This window comes from Polypterus senegalus, chromosome 9 (genome assembly GCF_016835505.1).
Source record: "Polypterus senegalus isolate Bchr_013 chromosome 9, ASM1683550v1, whole genome shotgun sequence".
Classification (NCBI taxonomy): domain Eukaryota; kingdom Metazoa; phylum Chordata; class Cladistia; order Polypteriformes; family Polypteridae; genus Polypterus; species Polypterus senegalus.
In genome coordinates this window covers 123498854-123514646 of record NC_053162.1, presented here as the reverse complement: position 1 = coordinate 123514646, position 15793 = coordinate 123498854, and the positions used below count along the sequence as shown (strand labels likewise).

The 15793-nt window shown below is 37.7% G+C and overlaps 2 protein-coding genes across 5 annotated transcripts in view; both read right to left on the bottom strand.

The window, feature by feature from the left end:
- Nucleotides 1-6876, bottom strand: part of clcn1b (chloride channel, voltage-sensitive 1b) — a 240811-nt gene extending 233935 nt beyond the window's left edge. The window contains exon 1 of one of the 3 annotated variants that reach the window (XM_039763728.1): nucleotides 5797-6876. In XM_039763728.1, the coding sequence (XP_039619662.1) occupies nucleotides 5797-5847 (51 nt within the window). In that variant the 5' untranslated portion in view covers nucleotides 5848-6876. Of the gene's footprint in view, nucleotides 1-798; nucleotides 1808-5796 lie in introns of those variants that run through there. The other 2 variants (XM_039763727.1, XM_039763730.1) reach the window with 2 other exon arrangements.
- A 4254-nt stretch (nucleotides 6877-11130) lies between these two features.
- casp2 (caspase 2, apoptosis-related cysteine peptidase) overlaps nucleotides 11131-15793 on the bottom strand; it is a 62302-nt gene continuing 57639 nt past the window's right edge. For both annotated transcript variants that reach the window (XM_039763726.1, XM_039763725.1), the window contains exon 11: nucleotides 11131-12223. In XM_039763726.1, coding sequence (XP_039619660.1) covers nucleotides 12086-12223 — 138 coding nt within the window. In that variant the 3' untranslated portion in view covers nucleotides 11131-12085. The remainder of the gene's footprint in view (nucleotides 12224-15793) is intronic.

Below are 15793 nucleotides of genomic sequence, written 5' to 3'. Positions count from 1 at the left end.
TGAAAATTTAAAAACTGCAAAAATGTAGACTTTACTTGACAAATGGCATGTTTTATAATCCAGTTGATACTGGGGAATTTGTTTCCTTGTTTGTTGAACTGAACAAACAGCTAATACCCTTCAGTTTGTAATTTGCCTTTGAGAATAGCAAAATGGATCCATAGGAATCCATCTAAACTGTTATATTCAATAATCTATTACAAATACTGAAAATAGAATCTATTTTCATCAATCTAATTATATCCATGCATTTTTATCCATCTTCTTTTTATGTATAATGATTGCATTTGCATTGCGTGCTTTGCATTTTATGCATGAGGTAGGACACATTTATTTATTTCTTAACTTTAGAGATACACTAATTATTGTATTATTTTACTGCGTTGTTTTATTACTTTACAGCAATAAAGTTTACTGCCTTGATACGTCTGAGGTGGAACTAAACAAATTGTTGACATTAATGTAGTTAAAGTAGTGTTTTGAATAAAGCACAGATAAACAGAAAATAACAGCGCCATATAAGAGCTAGCTAGATAGATAGATAGATAGATAGATAGATAGATAGATAGATAGATAGATAGATAGATAGATAGATAGATAGATAGATAGATAAAGTTCATGCACCAACTACTCAATGATAGACGGACACAGCTGATGATGGAGACGGCCACGCAGCTGATTTCCTAGCTGTCACATTAACAGGCCTCGCCGTTAAAGAAGATAGGGATGGCGGCAGCAGCAGCAGCAACATTAGAAAAAGAGGAAGACGGGACGGTTCAAGAGACGCAGGAGTCTTACCAGAGTCTGCTGATAGTGCAGTGCCTTCCTCTGAGAAGCATCTGCAGCCATCGACACTTTCTCACTGACCCAAAATAGGGTCGACCTCTCTCAGACACACACATACACATGTGCACCCGCGCGCACGCACTTATATCCTCTCTTACTCACACAGACACCAAACACCTCTAGAAGCCCTGGACTGGGGGGATTGGTTTGTCGGGGGGAGGCGGGGGGGATTCCGAAAGGGGTGGTAGAAGTCAGTGAGTTTTCGCAATTCTATTGTCTGTGAATATGCTGGCAGGTATTGCGGTGTTTGATGTGTTGCTATGGCTTGTGGGTTTTGGCCATTTTTGTGGCACTGCCTGATTGCTAAGGTCAGACTTACGAAATAGTATAGCAGTGGATTCATAGCTGTTATGATGACGAGTACAATAGTCAGGTTTTGAAATAAGGACATAATTATGCGCGAGTATTTTAAAAACGCTAGCGCAAGAGTGAATGATTGATAAGACAAGTGCGTAATATTAGCGGCTCGTTTGATCAAAAACAAAAAAACGAGAGGAATACGGGAAAATGCGTCGTTTCTCGTTTAAAGGTGTGTGATCTAGTAAAAGTTACAAAATATTTAGAAATGTGCAATGCAGATATAAAGGAGTTTGAGAAAGACAGTTTTATTTTCTTCCGCATGCAGGTACGTGAAGGAGCTTCGAATTCGAGACTGGAACACAGCAGAAGCGACAGCGGAGTTTCACATTACATAGAAACGAGAACTTGGTGGCAAACAATTTTTTATAAAGACCATAAGAGATTACAATCTGAATTAATAAAAGTGCGTAAACAATACAAACACCCAGTTAAGAGAAACGATGACGATTTCTGCTGCTGTGTCAAAGTATGCTACACGTGCAAAAATTTACACGTCGAAAAGTCATAACGTCAAAATGAAAATATGATTTTTATGGTATTACTCACCATAAGGCAACTTTTATTTTCTAAGGTTGCATAAACCAATCACTTTCGCATACAATCACCACTATATACTGGACACAAAAACATTAAAATGGGAAAGACATTGGATCAAAGTATTGGATATGTTTGCTCATAATGGCTTAAACGACAAACAATTATGTTAGTAGTGTCTGTTTCAATTAATTTTATTTATTTATTTAAAATATTTGAAATATTTTTTGACTTGTACTACGCGTGCGCAGAACAGCTTTGGAGCACATTTCGAGAGGTTGCGTGTTTCGATAGAACACCGGCAGCCACCTGCAATGCTCATCAAGTCAGGCAGTTTACAGGCAACGAGTTGTTTTCTGCAAAGTAGCGCAGTCACTTTGATTAAAATGTACTCGATTACTTAATTTGCGCGTGCATTGGGAATAAAACGGCATGGGATGGCATGCCAGTGCTGGGTAAGTTGGAAGAAGTGGGAACGACAACTTCATCAGTGAAACCACAGTTCAAAGTATTTAAAAAAATGAAAGTAAATACTTCAGTATTGTTCAATGATTTAATAAAAGTACGAATTGATAGACTAGATATAAACTCAGTGCCAACTGCACAAGTTATTTTAAAGATGGAAAGATGTAAAACAAAATCGAAAATCGCACGTGGAACTTGTCTTTTGCTAAGGAAGGAAACAGTGTCTGCTTATTTCAAAAGACAAGTCATGTACAGATTTGCAAAGTAATTGATTGATAATTTATGTGAGTGTGCGATTTATTCATAAAGGAAACCAGTTTACCCGCACACAAACATTTTTGGAAAAAACGGAGCAAAAGTGTACATCATCGAAGATGTAGAACCAGTAGTAGATGTAAACGGCCGGGTTTTCTAGCTAAACTTACTGCACAGCAGGGTCGTGATGGGTGATTCAAGTCCTTGCATAGAAGCTGCACTGATTTCAGAATGAATTGAATAAAATGTGCATGTGTAGAGCGGCGACGAAACAGTGAAGGCAGAAAGTGAATGTGTTCCTTTGCAAGGTTCAACATACATCACAAATGTAAGCTTGAAACATGAATTGCTAGAATAACATAAAGAAGTAAGGGGGGCAATGGAAGAACTGTTACAGGTGGTGGCCACAGACGATTGATCTCTCCTTATCCTTCCTGACTGATTGTTCTCTAGTTTTGTGTTTTGCTAGTGCCCTTGTCACACCTTGTAGCATGAGGCGGTACCTGCAGCCAATTCAAGTTGCACAGGTAGTCCAGCTCCTGCAGGATGGTACATCCATACGTGCCAATGCAAGAAGATTTGCTGTGTCTCCGAGCACAGTCTTATGAGCATGGAAGAGATACCAGGAGAGGGGCTGTTACACAAGGATAACTAGACAGAACCATAGAAGAGCATCCATCCAGCAGCAGGACTGGCATCTGCTTCTTTGTGCGAGAAGGAATAAGAGGAACACTACCAGAACCTTCAAAATTACCTCCAGCTGGCTATCTGTGTGCATGTTTCTGACCATATTGTTAGAAACAGACTCCATGAGGGTGACATGAGTGCCTGACATCATTTAGTGGGACTGTGCAGTTCGATTGGCATACACCAGAGAATACCACAATTGGCAGCTCCGCCATTGGCACCCCATTCTCTTCACAAATGTGAATATGTTCCCACTGAGCACATGTGACAGACGTAAAAGAGTCTGGAGACACCATGGTGAATGTTATGCAGCCTGCAACATCACCCTGCATGACTGGTTTAGCAGTGGGTTAGTGATGGCCTGGGGAGGCATATCCTTAGAGGGTCGCACAAGCCTTCATGTGCTAGGCAACAGTACACTGACTGCTGTTAAGTACTGGGATGGAGTTCTGCAAGCCATTGTCAGACTTTATGTTGGTGCAGTGGGCCCTGGTTTCCACCTAATGCAGGACAATGTCCAGCTTCATGTGGCCAAAGTGTGTAGGCAATTCATGGATGATGAAGGCATTGATGCCATTGACTGGCCTGCACATTCCCCAGACCTGAATCCAAATGAGAGCCTCTGAGATATTATGTATCAGTGCATCCAATGCCACCAAAGACACCCTGATACAGGTCTGGGAGGTGATCCCCCAGGAAACCATCCGTCATCTCATCAGGAGTATGCCCAGATGCTGTCTGGAGTGCATACAGGCATGTGGGGGCCATACATACTACTGAGTTATATCGAGTTGCTGTGATGAAATTCACAAGTTGGATCAGAGTGTGATTTCAATTTTTGACTTTGATTTTCACTGTGATGTTGAATCAAGCCCTCAATGGATTATTGATTTTGGTTTCCATTGACTGTAGTTATATTATTTTGTTCTCAATGAATTAGAAATTTTACTCAGTAAAGATTTTCCACTTGAATATTCTGTTAATCGAGATCAAATTTGTGATTTAAGTGTTCCCTTAATTTTTTTCAGCAGTGTGTTGCCTAGAGAGCCATACTGAATTGGGAATTTGACCCCAGTATAATTTCATGTGCAATAATTGTAATGTTATATTGCCAAGGGCTGCTGATATTTTGTGTATCAGGAAGCTTAGTGAGATATTGCACTCCACTTCTTTGTTAGCGTATTTGATGGACGTTATATATGGTGAGGGGAATGAGTACCTCTTTCTGGTAGTTAAGTATTCATTAAATTATTGAAAATTCTGTTCACTACTCAATATCACTGCAGCTATTGAATGTTACAGTCAGTGCTTTATGCAAATCTACTGTCAGTGAACATACTGGCAAGTAGTACATATGTATTTTTTACACACAGTGTACAACAATAAATGAATGGCCACTTTTTTTACTGGCTTCATCTGTTCCTCTGAGTGCAATCTGTTAGCAATGTGGCTGAAATTTTATTTGACAAACGGCATATTTTATAATCAAGTTGATACTGGGGAAGGTTTTTCCTTGTTTTTTTCTAACTGAACAACAGCCTATACTCTTCAGTCTGTAATTTGCCATTGAGAATAGCAAAATGGGTCCATATGAATCCATCTAAAACTATTAGAGGGGACTGGGCAGTCTAATGGTCTGGAATCCCTACAGATTTTAATTTTTTTCTCCAGCCGTCTGGAGTTTTTTTTTTTTTCTGTCCACCCTGGCCATTGGACCTTACTCTTATTCTATGTTAATTAATGTTGACTTATTTTATTTTCTTATTGTGTCTTTTATTTTTCTATTCTTTATTATGTAAAGCACTTTGAGCTACTGTTTGTATGAAAATGTGCTATATAAATATATGTTGTTGTTGTTATTATATTCATTAAAGTATTACAATTACTGAACAAATATACATTTTTACCAATCTAGTTTTATCCATGCATTTTAATCTACCTTCTTTTTATAAGGATGTGCATTTGCATTTTATACATGAGGTAGAACACAGTTATTGTTTTCTTAACTTTAGTAATATAGCAATTATTGTACTATTTAAAAGTAAAGTTCCACAATTCATACTGCATGTCAGGAGAAAAACCAAGCCACAAGTCCAAGTAACACTCTGTAGACCTCCACCATAGACGAGGGCAAAAGCACCCAAACCCCCAAAAAAAACAACAACACATTTATAAAGCTTTCAGTGTTCCCATAAGCACAGTAGCCTCAAAAATAGTGAAATAGGTGAATATTGTAGCCATCAGCACTTTTCTTAAAGTTTGAAGCTCTACCTCTTAAAGCATTATTTTATTATTTTTACAGCAATAACGTTTACTGTCTTGATAGGTCTGAGGTGGAATTTAAAAAATCATTGACATTAATGTAATTAAAGTAGTGTTTTAAATACAGTACAGATAAGCAGAAAATAACAGCGCCATATGAAAACGATAGATAGATAGATAGATAGATAGATAGATAGATAGATAGATAGATAGATAGATAGATAATGCAAGTTCATGCACCAACTACTCAGAGACAGTCGGACGCAGCCGATTACCTAGCGGTCACACTACTGGGCTACGCCGTTAAAGAAGACAGGGATGTCGGTAGCAGCGACAACATTAGAAAAGGAGGAAGACGGGACGGTTCAAGAGACGCAGGAGTCTTACCAGAGTCTGCTGATAGTGCAGTGCCTTCCTCCGAGAAGCATCTGCAGCCATCGACACTTTCTCACTGACCCAAAATAGGGTCGACCTCTCTCAGACACACACATACACATGTGCCCCCGCGCGCACGCACTTATATCCCCTCTCCCTTACACAGACACCAAACACCTCTAAAAAAACCTGGAGTGGGGAGATTCCGAAAGAAGGCTTTGGAAGTCAGTGCTTTTTCGCAATGCTATTGTCTGTGCATATACAGGCAGGTATTTCGGTATGGTATATGAGGTGTTGTTGTGGCTTGTGGATTTTGGCCAGTTTTGTGACAGCTGATGTACTGTCTTATTGCTAAGGTTAGAATTACGAAATAGTGCAGCAGTGGATGCATAGATGTTATGATCATAATTACAACTGTCAGGGTTTGAAATGTGGACATAATAATTATGCGCGAGAATTTTCAAAACGGTAGTGCCAAAGTGAATGATATACAAGACATAGCCTTAGCGGTTCATTTGATCAAGAGGAATATAGGAAAATGCGTCTTGTTTCTTGTTTAAGGTGCACGATCTTGCAAACATTACAAAAGATTTTTTTAAGAAGTGTAATGCAGATACAAAGGAGTCTGAGAAGGACAGATTTTTCTTCCTCTGAAGGCAAGTGAATGCGTTGAATTTCCCCATGGGATTAATATAGTATCTATCTATCTATCTATCTATCTATCTATAAGTAGGTGAAAAACCTCGACAGCTGATGGGAAGCGATTACGGAGGTTCAAATTAAAGAAAAACAAAAACTTGTTAGTGAACAACTTATTACAAAGATCATAAGAGATTACAATCTGAATTAATAAAAGTGGGTAAACAATACAGGCAAACACCAGAAGTGGGAATAATACTGTGGATGTTGAGTAATGTACGTAAAAACAGCTTCAATTGTAATTTATTCAAAATTAACAAGATTCATTATCTATTTTACTATGGAAAACGTAAGTCTGAAAAATGTAAGTGGCCGGACAGTCGAGTTTTGGCCAACCTTGGTGAAGCGCAAGTAGATTATTCAGCAATTAAGAAAAATGAGAATGCCGGCAGCCCTACAGTGCATCCAGAAAGTATTCACAGCACATCACTTTTTCCACATTTTGTTATGTTACAGCCTTATTCCAAAATGGATTATTTTTTTTCCTCACAATTCTACACACAACACCCCATAATGACAACGTGAAAAAAGTTTACTTGAGGTTTTTGCAAATTTATTACAAATAAAAAAAACTGAGAAAGCACATGTACCTAAGTATTCACAGCCTTTGCCATGAAGCTCAAAATTGAGCTCAGGTGCATCCTGTTTCCCCTGATAATCCTTGAGATGTTTCTGCAGCTTCATTGGAGTCCACCTGTGGTAAATTCAGTTGATTGGACATGATTTGGAAAGGCACACACCTGTCTATATAAGGTCCCACAGTTGACAATTCATGTCAGAGCACAAACCAAGCATGAAGTCAAAGGAATTGTCTGTAGACCTCCAAGAGAGGATTGTCTCGAGGCACAAATTTGGGGAAGATTACAGAAAAATTTCTGCTGCTTTGAAGGTCCCAATGAGCACAGTGGCCTCCATCATCTGTAAGTGGAAGACGTTCGAAACCACCAGGACTCTTCCTAGAGCTAGCTGGCCTTCTAAACTGAGCGATCGGGGCAGAAGGGCCTTAGTCAGGGAGGTGACCAAGAACCTGATGGTCACTCTGTCAGAGCTCCAGAGGTCCTCTGTGGAGAGAGGAGAACCTTCCAGAAGGACAACCATCTCTGCAGCAATCCACCAATCAGGCCTGTATGGTAGAGTGGGCAGACAGAAGCCACTCCTTAGTAAAAGGCACATGGCAGCCCGCCTGGAGTTTGCCAAAAGGCACCTGAAGGACTCTTAGACCATGAGAAACAAAATTCTCTGGTCTGATGAGACAAAGATTGATCTCTATGGTGTGAATGCCTGGCGTCACATTTGGAGGAAACCAGGCACAGCTCATCACCAGGCCAATACCACCCTTACAGTGAAGCATGGTGGTGGCAGCATCATGCTGTGGGGATGTTTTTCAGTGGCAGGAACTGGGAGACTAGTTAGGATAAAGGGAAAGATGACTGCAGCAATATACAGAGACATCCTGGATGAAAACCTGCTCCACAGCGCTCTTGACCTCAGACTGGGGCGACGGTTCATCCTTCAGCAGGACAACTACCCTAAGCACACAGCCAAGATATCAAAGGAGTGGCTTCAGGAGAACTCTGTGAATGTCCTTGAGTCGCCAAGCCAGAGCCCAGACTTGAATCCGATTGAACATCTCTGGAGAGATCTTAAAATGGCTGTGCACCGACGCTTCCCATCCAACCTGATGGAGCTTGAGAGGTGCTGCAAAGAGGAATGGGCAAAACTGACCAAGGGTAGGTGTGCCAAGCTTGTGGCATCATATTCAAAAAGACTTGAGGCTGTAATTGCTGCCAAAGGTGCATTGACAAAGTATTGAGCAAAGGCTGTGAATACTTATGTACATGTGATTTCTCAGTTTTTTTATTTTTAATAAATTTGCAAAAACCTCAAGTAAACTTTTTTCACGTTGTCATTTTGGGGTGTTGTGTGTAAAATTCTGAGGAAAAAAATTAATATAATCCATTTTGGAATAAGGCTGTAACATAAAAAAATGCTGGAAAAAGTGATGCGCTGTGAATACTTTCCGGATGCACTGTATAATGCTCAGCAAGTCAGGCAATTTACAGGCAATGAGTTGTTTTGTGCACAGTAGTGCAGTCTCTTTGGTTAAAATGTACTCGATTACTTAATTTTAGCATGCACTGGAAATAAAATGGTATGGGATGGAATGCCACTGCTGGGAGAGTTGGACGAAGTGGGAACGACGACTTCATCAGTGAAAACACAGCGCAGAATACTTGAAAATAAGAAAATTGAAGTCAATCATTCAGTGTTGTTCAATACTTTATTAAAAGCACTAATTGATAGGTTAGATATAAATTCAATGCCAACTGCCGAAGTTTTGTTTTTTTTTTAAATGGAAATATGTAAAACAAAATCAGAAATCGCTCATGGAGCTTGTCTTTTGCTAAGGAAGGAAAACAGTGTCCCTGTATTTAAAAAGACAAGCCATGTACAGATTTGCAAATTAATTGATTGATAATTTGTCAGTGTGCGATCTAGAATACCACTTTAAATCGCACGTAAACATTTTGGAGAAAATGGAGCGAAAGTGTACATCAGCAAAGATGTAGAACCAGTAGCAGATGTAAACTGGGGTCTTGTTCAGAAAGCGGACGCCACTTGAGACAGCTTTCCCCTCGCCCAAACACTAACCTTAAGGTCAATAAAATAGGTACCTGATGTTAAGTCAATATTTTAGGGCTAAAATGATAACAGAAATGTGAAACATACATACAATTATTGTGAAACAACCAAGTGGCGTTCGATTTCTTAACAAGAGCCGTAAAGGCTGTAAAGGTAAACGGCTGGGTTTCCTAGCTAAAGATACTCCACAGTAGGGCCGTGATGAGAGATTTAAGTTCCTATAAAGACGCTGCACTGATTTCAGAAATACTTGAATGAAACGTGCATGTGTAGAGCAGTGATAAAACAGTGAAGGCAGAAAGTGAATGCGTTCTTTTGTAAAGTTCAACACACATCACAAATGTGAGCTTGAATCATGAATTGCTAGGATAAAGTAAGGGAGGCAATGGAAGAACTGTTACAGGTGGTAACTCTTCCAAACTTGCAGCCAGTGCTGTGTGACTAGTTAGAAAGAGCGAACGGTTTCTGTTACTGACAAAGCACCAAAGCTGGTTATTCCTCTTGCACCTCAGGACCAGAATTTGTCTGAATGTGTGTGGATGGGTGGACAATACCCACACAGCTTCACCCTTTGTAATGGTCACAAATTCAAGAGACCCAAATGACCACTTGGTCTTTAATTACAAGTATGTTGACGATACTATGCTGTCAGGCAAGTGACAGCTTGCAAAAGGCATTGCAAAAAATGGGCGTAAGTGAGATGACTGTGAATAACAAAGGCTGGTTTTAATAATCTGGAAGCAACTGAAAATGTGGCAAGGGAAAACATAATTCATTCTCTATCAAAATGAGCTTTTCCAGATAATGAAAAGGAAGGTCAAATATGTCTGAAAACATTTCATGGCGAAGATTGTATTCCAGTGACCAACATCATTTTGTTCTTAACAAATTACACAGTATTATTCAGTAAAGATTTTCCGAGGCCTGCAAAGCTATTGTCACTGGCAAGTAGTACAATGTTTGGGATGTTGCTATGGCCCAAGGACTTCGCCATTTTAGTGACAGCTGATGAAATGACTGACTGCTAAGATCAGAGATGCAAGTATTTATGGCTGTGCATGCACTGCTCTTATGATAAGGATCATATTAATGAGGTTTTGGAATGCAAACATAGTAATTATATGTGTACTGGGGCAATGTTTCAGATGTTACTGTGGTGAGAATTACTTTGTGTAAGTTATAATTAAGCAGCAAAACAACACATATTTCTACTTATTTGGTAAAGTATGTTGAAGGATACTGTAAAAACAGTATAAAATAAAGTGCAATTCTGAGAAAACTAGGAGTCTACCCACATGTGAAAGTAATCTTTTACCAACTCGCAATAAAGAAGATGGGTTTACTTCACTTCACTCTACTTAACAACATCTGCTTCAGCATGATCCACCTGAAGAGTAAAATTAGAATTTTCTCCAAATTGGCTTCTTTCAAATCAATCATAACTAAAAGAGTTGTGCAGTTCTTCAGTTTGGTTTTTGGAGTTGTCCCTTTTCCCCAGTGGGTTGGAAATGGATATTTTCCTGCTTATTAACTGAACACTTTTTTGGCTTTATACACTATTCACTCTCTCGGAATAAATCAGCTCATTAAGCCTTTTACCAACTCGTCCCCTTTATATCATTTTTATCAATGTTTTTGTAGCCCATTTGACTGATTGTATTTCTGCAAATACTTGACACCTTTACGTGAACTAGAAAAGACACCTTCTGCACTATTCACAAGTCCAAGGTCTAATGTATATAAGTAGAACTTTGCTAAAGTAAGAATTCAACTTTATGGAACTGTCTATGAACCAGTGCAGACTGATCCTGTAGGTACTGTTTTCAACTGCAAAGCCCATATTCAAGCCACTCCATATGAGCTTGACCAAGCAACTTAACTAGCCAATGCATAATTTGAAAGAAATATAAATTGTATTAAGTCCTTGTGACATGCATGTTTCTTTGGATAACACTGTCAGCTAAAATAATCATTATAAATGCTGATAATTAAAAAAATTAAATAGAAAAATGAAGTCAACTTTATTAAAAAAAAAACAATTTTGGCAGTGATAATTTACAGATGGCAGTGTCAAAGTTGGTGTTATGAAGTCCCACCAAAAATACTAATCAGAAGCAAAATGAGTAATACTGTACTCTGAAAAAATACATCATTCTGAATGAACAATCCAATGTTTCTTCAAGTCTGGGATTGCTGCTAAATGTGTATGTGTGGTTTTCAATGGTAAAGTTAACTCTCTGGGCCACCAACTATGTGTTTGAACCTAAGATTTGTGTGTTTGAATATGTAATGCAATTAGCATAGGGAAAAAAAACAAAAGCTAGTAATACATGGCAACCTGACATGATGAGGAACAACACACTTAAGAAAATGTTGCATTTAAATATTACATTTTTTTAAGAAACTAAAAATTTCAAGTGCATTATATTTTCTGTTGCTGATCTGCTGTAAAACTTTCTTATAATGGATATTGCATTAATAATTACAAATAAAGTGGAAGTATATTAGAGGGCCACACAATATTAAGAGTACACATTTATATTTTTTGTATAACTTTGCTCCATGGCACACAGCAACACCTGCTGTTGAACAGATGATACTACATGTTGGCCAAAACTTTGGAATAGCAGCAGAAACTATACTCTCTGCATAGTAAAAGAAAAAAAGAGACAGTATTTAAAACATCATTAAAAAAATAGAAACTACCAGCAACTAGACATACTTTGCCGTGTCACTGCTAAGAATCGGAGTCTAAAAGATTATAGTAATTCTCAATAGAGAATGATTGTTTCCTGATACTGCACAGTGTGGAGCACCGCAGTGGAGGCAGAAGGAGGAGGTTGTTCCACGCATACTGATTTTACTCACTGCTATGTAAAGACTGTAAGCAAGAGAATTAGAAAGGTTCCCATATCCAAAAAAAGTCACTTAATGCACAAGTGTCCATTCCTATTTGTTTTTAACTGTTGGCTTGGGGATATCCAGGAAACAGATAGAGATCTTTGCAGAGGGAGCTGGTGAACTCTGACATTTCCTTGCAACGGTGAAACTCGGTTCCAGGAGCATATCCTTCTCTGCTCTTGATTAGAGCATTGACCTGTTTAAAAATACAATAACAGATGTAAAAAGCAAAGAAAGTAACCAATTTTTTTTAAACAACACACTGCTATAAATTATAACACAAATAGAATATGAAAGGAAAAACATTAAAAACAAAAGGTGCATGCACTTGTAATTTCCTAAACGATATGTGTGATAGCATTACAAATTCCATACATGATTTACTTACAAAAATCTTGCCTAAAATTCCCAAACTGCATCTTAACTTCTGTATGAGCTAAATTATGCTGTTGTCATTTAATACAAGGAATTATAAAATGAATAAAAAACTGAGGGAATTGCTAGATTTTCATTATGGTATGCATGTAGTGTTGTGCATACCTATAAAGAAACATATTGGCCTAACTGCTAGATCTTGAGAAAAATATAAATTTTATTGTATAAATATAGCAAGGCAATAAAGTAACTTAAAATTTCAGGCGGCTCTTCTGTAGAACACCATTCCTAATGATGTATTGCTTAAAATTTGGTTGTCTGTTGTAGTTTTATTTCAAATCACTCTTCCGATTACATATTGGGAATTTGTTTCCACCTATGCTTACAATATCAAGCATCTGGTGGAAGCCAACTCTGGACTAGGTACCATTCCATCATACGGTACACTCATGTACAAATCAAACAGATAATTCAGAGCTGATAAGTAACCTAAAGTGCAAATCTGCCATATGTATAAATACAATGAAAGCCACCACAGACTCACATGAACAATCCTTCTATTAAAAAGTAACCAGGACTCTGGAGCTGCAGGTAAGTCGAGGTAGCTACTCAAAGAAAGTTATCCTTTACAAATTATTAATGACTTCTTTCAAAGTGTAACAGGGTTTCTTGAGTTGTTACTTAGTAGGCAAAGTAATATATTACTAATTGCTTTAGCTTTACAATACTTTCTAAACCCATGTACCCACATATGTACCAACAGCAAAGTACAAGGATGCCACCTAAATGTCCAATATCTTATTAAGAAGGCAATAAGCAGTAACAGTAAACATGAACTGAGCAGTTAAAACAATTAAACAGCAGGACTTACATTAGCACCGCTGTACCATTCAAACATACAAATCAACAAAAAGAGGCTTTTAGTTTGCAAAAATGACTCTTAATAAAATAATCTTATTAACTACAAATTAAAATGATTGAATCATTCAAACACCTACAAACATAGAGTTGATAATGGGTAAAATTATTGAGGCCATTGGATGAGTATCTATTCATTTAGTAGGGCCAGCTACCTGCAGTACTTATTGTGTAACAAATAAATACAGGCTGCATTTCACTAATTTCAAATGCCTGTGACCAGAAGTATCTTGGATATTTTTGGATTTCTGAATATTTGCATATATATATATATATGATGCAATATCTTGGGGATGGGACTCAAGTCTAAACATGAGTTATTTATGTTTCATACAATTTTTTTTAATAAATTTGTACATAATACAAAGTTGATCCACAGAAGCATTAGCAGAATACCTGTATCAGGTGTTAAACAACAAACAATGGCAGGCTTTTAGTCTGTACCTAGGATGCTCCATTTTAATCAGGTAAAGGTAAAAAAAAAAAAAAATCATGATGCTTTGCAATCAATTACTTTACTTATTTTAGGGACATTCATTAGTTTTAATTTCCTTTGCTTGAAGAACTTTGTTGCAGGTCAAGCAGAGATGATTTATATTGCCAATAGCGATGGAAGCAAAGTGTACTGAGGATCTTGTGAGGTGCACTTCCAGTTAAATTAAGTTATCTGCCTTCTAAACATTCTCTTTGATTATGTGTTTTTGTAATCCAAATTTAGTATAAGCCCCCAAGTCAGCTGTAGTTGGACTGACAACTCAACTACTTGATTTTAATAAAAAAAAGCTTGCAAATTACACATTTAAATGAATCCCTTTCTTAATTATGACACTGACGCTTCCGAAAAATATAATCCCAAACCCAACACTTAAATATGAACATGGCATTTGATATAACAATCTCTGTAGCAGTACCAACTTTTGTGGTATTGTATATACTGGAATAAGTGTACAAATAAAATGCAACATTTTTTTATTTCAACAGCTTGCACACCATAACCACTGCTGCACTGATTTTAATATATAAACTAGGCATCACAATTTGCAATTTGATATGCATTTGTGATGCCTGAGTTGTCTGGATATGTAAACCATTTTGATTTTGTCCATTTTCCATTTCCCTAGGTTAAGCAAGTTCACAAACAACATTTCAACACAATTCATTGACTATATAATTTCTATATGACAATGTGAAGATATCTGTAATGAAATGTAAATATTCACATTACAAAATGTGTTGTTTCCAGAACAAATTATAAATGTCATACTTTGACAACTCAGTTTTCATATATATCATAATCATTTTCAATTCAAGCGGTCTAATAAAATATTGGTTTAATGCAAATGCTTAATATTAACAGCATACTGAATGAACTTTAAATTATGCATTATGATTAACAGTAAAACAAACAAAGGTGTTGCATGGATTATCAGTGCTGCCTCACACTTCCAGGGATGCTGATTAAGTTTCCATCATAACTTCTGACTATGCAGATTTTGTATGCCAGTTAGGATGAAATACAATCCTAAACTGCTTGGGTAAGCTTTGGGAGATTTGTTCTTTCTCCAAATAAAATATGAATACATTTATACAGTGATCCTTCGCTATATCGCGCTTCGACTTTCGCGGCTTCACTCCATCACAGATATTTATATGTAAGCATATCTAAATATATATCATGGATTTTTCGCTGGTTCACAGATTTCTGCGGACAATGGGTCTTTTAATTTATGGTACATGCTTCCTCAGTTGATTTGCCCAGTTGATTTCATACAATGGACGCTATTGGCAGATGGCTGAGAAGCTACCCAATCAGAGCACGTAATATGTATTAAATAAAACTCATCAATGATATACTATATGCTTCCCGCATGGTGCTTCACATACTTAAAAGCCCAAACACCACCTATTGATTTTTGATTGTTTGCTATTCTCTCTCTCTCTCTCTCTGTGACATTCTCTGCTCCTGACGGAGGGAGTGTGAGCAGAGGAAGTGTTCACCCACTGGCCTAGAGGATGAAAGACTACCTTAATATTGCCCCCTTACTTGCGGCTTCTTTGTCGGGCGGTGCTTCACATACTTAAAAGCCCAAAAAGCACCTACTGATTTTTGATTGTTTGCATTTCTCTCTCTGTCTCTCTCTCTGACATTCTCTGCTCCTGAAGTGAACTCTTTTGAAATGGAAGATATGTTTGCATTCTTTTAATTGTGAGACGGAACTGTCATCTCTGTCTTGTCATGAAGCACAGTTTAAACTTTTGAAAACGAGACAAATGTTTGTTCACAGTGTTTTAAAGACCATGTCTCTACAACCTCCTGTGTTTCTGTGCAAATCTGTGACCCAAGTGTGACAATATAAAAATAAATCTATAAATATAAACGTATGGTTTTTACTTTGTGGATTTTCACCTTTCGTGGGGGGTTCTGGAACACAACCAATTTCCCAAAGAAAAGACATGCATGTCAGGTTAACAG